The 2380-nt window shown below is 29.0% G+C and overlaps 1 protein-coding gene across 1 annotated transcript; it reads right to left on the reverse strand.

The window, feature by feature from the left end:
- Positions 1 to 533: 533 nt before the first annotated feature.
- Positions 534 to 2117, reverse strand: LOC117124403. The gene is made up of 3 exons (XM_033270634.1): positions 1979 to 2117; positions 1454 to 1546; positions 534 to 1022 (listed from the first exon to the last, which is right to left on the reverse strand). Exons 2-3 carry the CDS (start codon positions 1481 to 1483, stop codon positions 534 to 536), a joined length of 519 nt encoding a protein of 172 aa, XP_033126525.1. The 5' UTR covers positions 1484 to 1546; positions 1979 to 2117.
- Positions 2118 to 2380: the final 263 nt, after the last annotated feature.

A 2380-nucleotide genomic window follows, 5' to 3' on the forward strand; every position in this document is an offset into this window, starting at 1 on the left:
TCATCATTATTATTATTATTGTTATTATTGTTATTATTATTAATAATATTTATTATTATTATTATTAATATTATTATTATTATTATTGTTATTATTATTAATATTTATTATTATTATTATTATTATTATTATTATTATTATTATTATTATTATACTATTATATTTTTACAACTGAAGACTAAAATTACAATTTACAAAAATGAAATAAACTGATGTGTGCTCTGTAAACTCGATACAGTTTTAAGCTTGACACTTCCCTACCTAGGCTTTATGTTGCTTGTTTCATGCATTAATAATCATGAATCATGTTCCTTAAGTTCTCTCCTCTTAGTTACAAGAATAATAAATAATAAAAATAATATTAAAACAATATTTAGAATTACTAATGAAAATAATACAAGTTAATTAATATAGTATCATAGTACAGTAGAACCCCTATTAAGGGGACACATTCGGCACCAAAAAAAGTGTCCTCTTAATAGGGGTGTCCCCTGAATAGTGGATGGCTGTAGTGTTAAAAGATATACTTTCCCTCATTTAGTGCCTGATAAAGTGTCCCCATAATATGGGTGTCCCAAAGAAGGGGTCCTACTGCTAAACCAATCTGTTACCTTCTGAGATTGAAGCATCTTTTCCTGATACTGCTCCTTCTCTTGTTGGAATCGATTTCTCTCTGCTTCCAGTCTTATCTTCTCTTCCTCTAATTTTTCCTTCTCCTCCTGTGAGATTCCAGATGTTGCTGCCAGCACGGCAAACGATGATGCATTCCCTGCTCCCGTATTTTCCGACTCTGCCAGAGTCTCCCTCGGTCGAGAGTCTAGCATTTGTTGTAACCTTAACTTCTCATCTTTCTCTGAAGTAAGTTGGTCTTCAAGGATCTTTTTCTCTTCTTGATGACTGTCTTCTATTCTCTTAAGCTCAGACATGTGAGCTTCAAGCATGCTGTCACGATCTTTGGCTGCGCTGGTCAACTGGTGATGCCCGGCATCCATCTTTGAAGTCAAGTCTGATATTACAACAGCCTACCAAAACACAAAAAAATAATTATGGTACAGTATACTAATTGCAATCAAAAATTTATATTAGAAAATATTTTCCTAAATAACAAACAATTAATAACAGAGTTTCTTCACATTAGACCCACCAATTCAATTTTTATTATTTTCTTAGTAAAAGGTCTGCAAGACATTATTATAACTGACCAATTATTATTTATTGTCTAATTAAAAATTTTCTGCTTTTTTTTAATGAATAATTGTGTCAAATTTTTAGTTGATTTTTTTAGTGTCATTATTACACTGACAGTTTCTTTTTCCAGAAAACTTGTCTACATGTTCTGCTGTTAGTGATTCCAACAGGAAGCCTCATGCTTTTCTGAAAAGTTAGGTCAAATAGGAAACACATTCATATTCACTGGTTAATTACAGTACCTTCATGTTCAGAATTTACTTACTTTCTCCTTTTCTAGTCTTTCAATTTCCATTTTGTTGATCAACAGTAGCTTTCTCTTTTCTTTCAAGAGTTCTTTATTGCGTTGGCTTAAGCTCTAAATGAAATATATAGAATATATATTACAGTTTACAATGATTACAGTATGTATATTTTGTAATAAACATAATATGGAGGTTTTGCATAATGCATCAAGCCAAATGAGGATAAAAATAGATGAAAAAAATAATACTTTTAATAATAATTACAAGTGAAGAATGATATAATTCACCTATTTTTTAGTTTAACAAACATAATTTTAACTCATATTTGACATTTTGTAAGAATGATAAAAATAATAATAAAATAATAACAATAATAATAATACTAATAAAAAATTTTTCATGCTTTCATAGCTTTTCATTTAAGAGATTAAAAACATGGTAATAATACATATATAATAATTAAACTTTTTTAACCCATTTAAATTGGGTAAAAGCAGAAAAATTATTGAAATATTATACTTGGCTTATTTTATACAAAAACTTACTTGGAGTGTTTCTTGCCAGTATTTCTGGAGGCTTGTTAGCTCTTCACGATGAACCTCAATTACTTGACGGAATGTTTTCACCTTACCACAATAGTCAGTGCGGAGTCCAACCACAAATACATTAAACTGGGCCTATTGTAAACATCACAACTAAATTAAAATCAAGATTATGCTTCAACATACAACTACAACTTAGCACATTTGTACAAATTAGTGGAATAAATCAAACAGTAATAATTTCAATATTATAATAATATTGAATTGACACAGCACATTTGAACAAAGGATAGAATATGCTTGGAATGGTTAATGAATTATAATAAAAACGTCTGTCTACAGTGTATTAAACTGCACATTATTGCCCAATAATTAATAAAATTGAAATTGACAAAGCATATATCA

This window comes from Anneissia japonica, unplaced genomic scaffold (genome assembly GCF_011630105.1).
Source record: "Anneissia japonica isolate Jap-2015-1 unplaced genomic scaffold, ASM1163010v1 scaffold119350_len2380_cov154, whole genome shotgun sequence".
Taxonomy (NCBI): Eukaryota; Metazoa; Echinodermata; class Crinoidea; order Comatulida; family Comatulidae; genus Anneissia; species Anneissia japonica.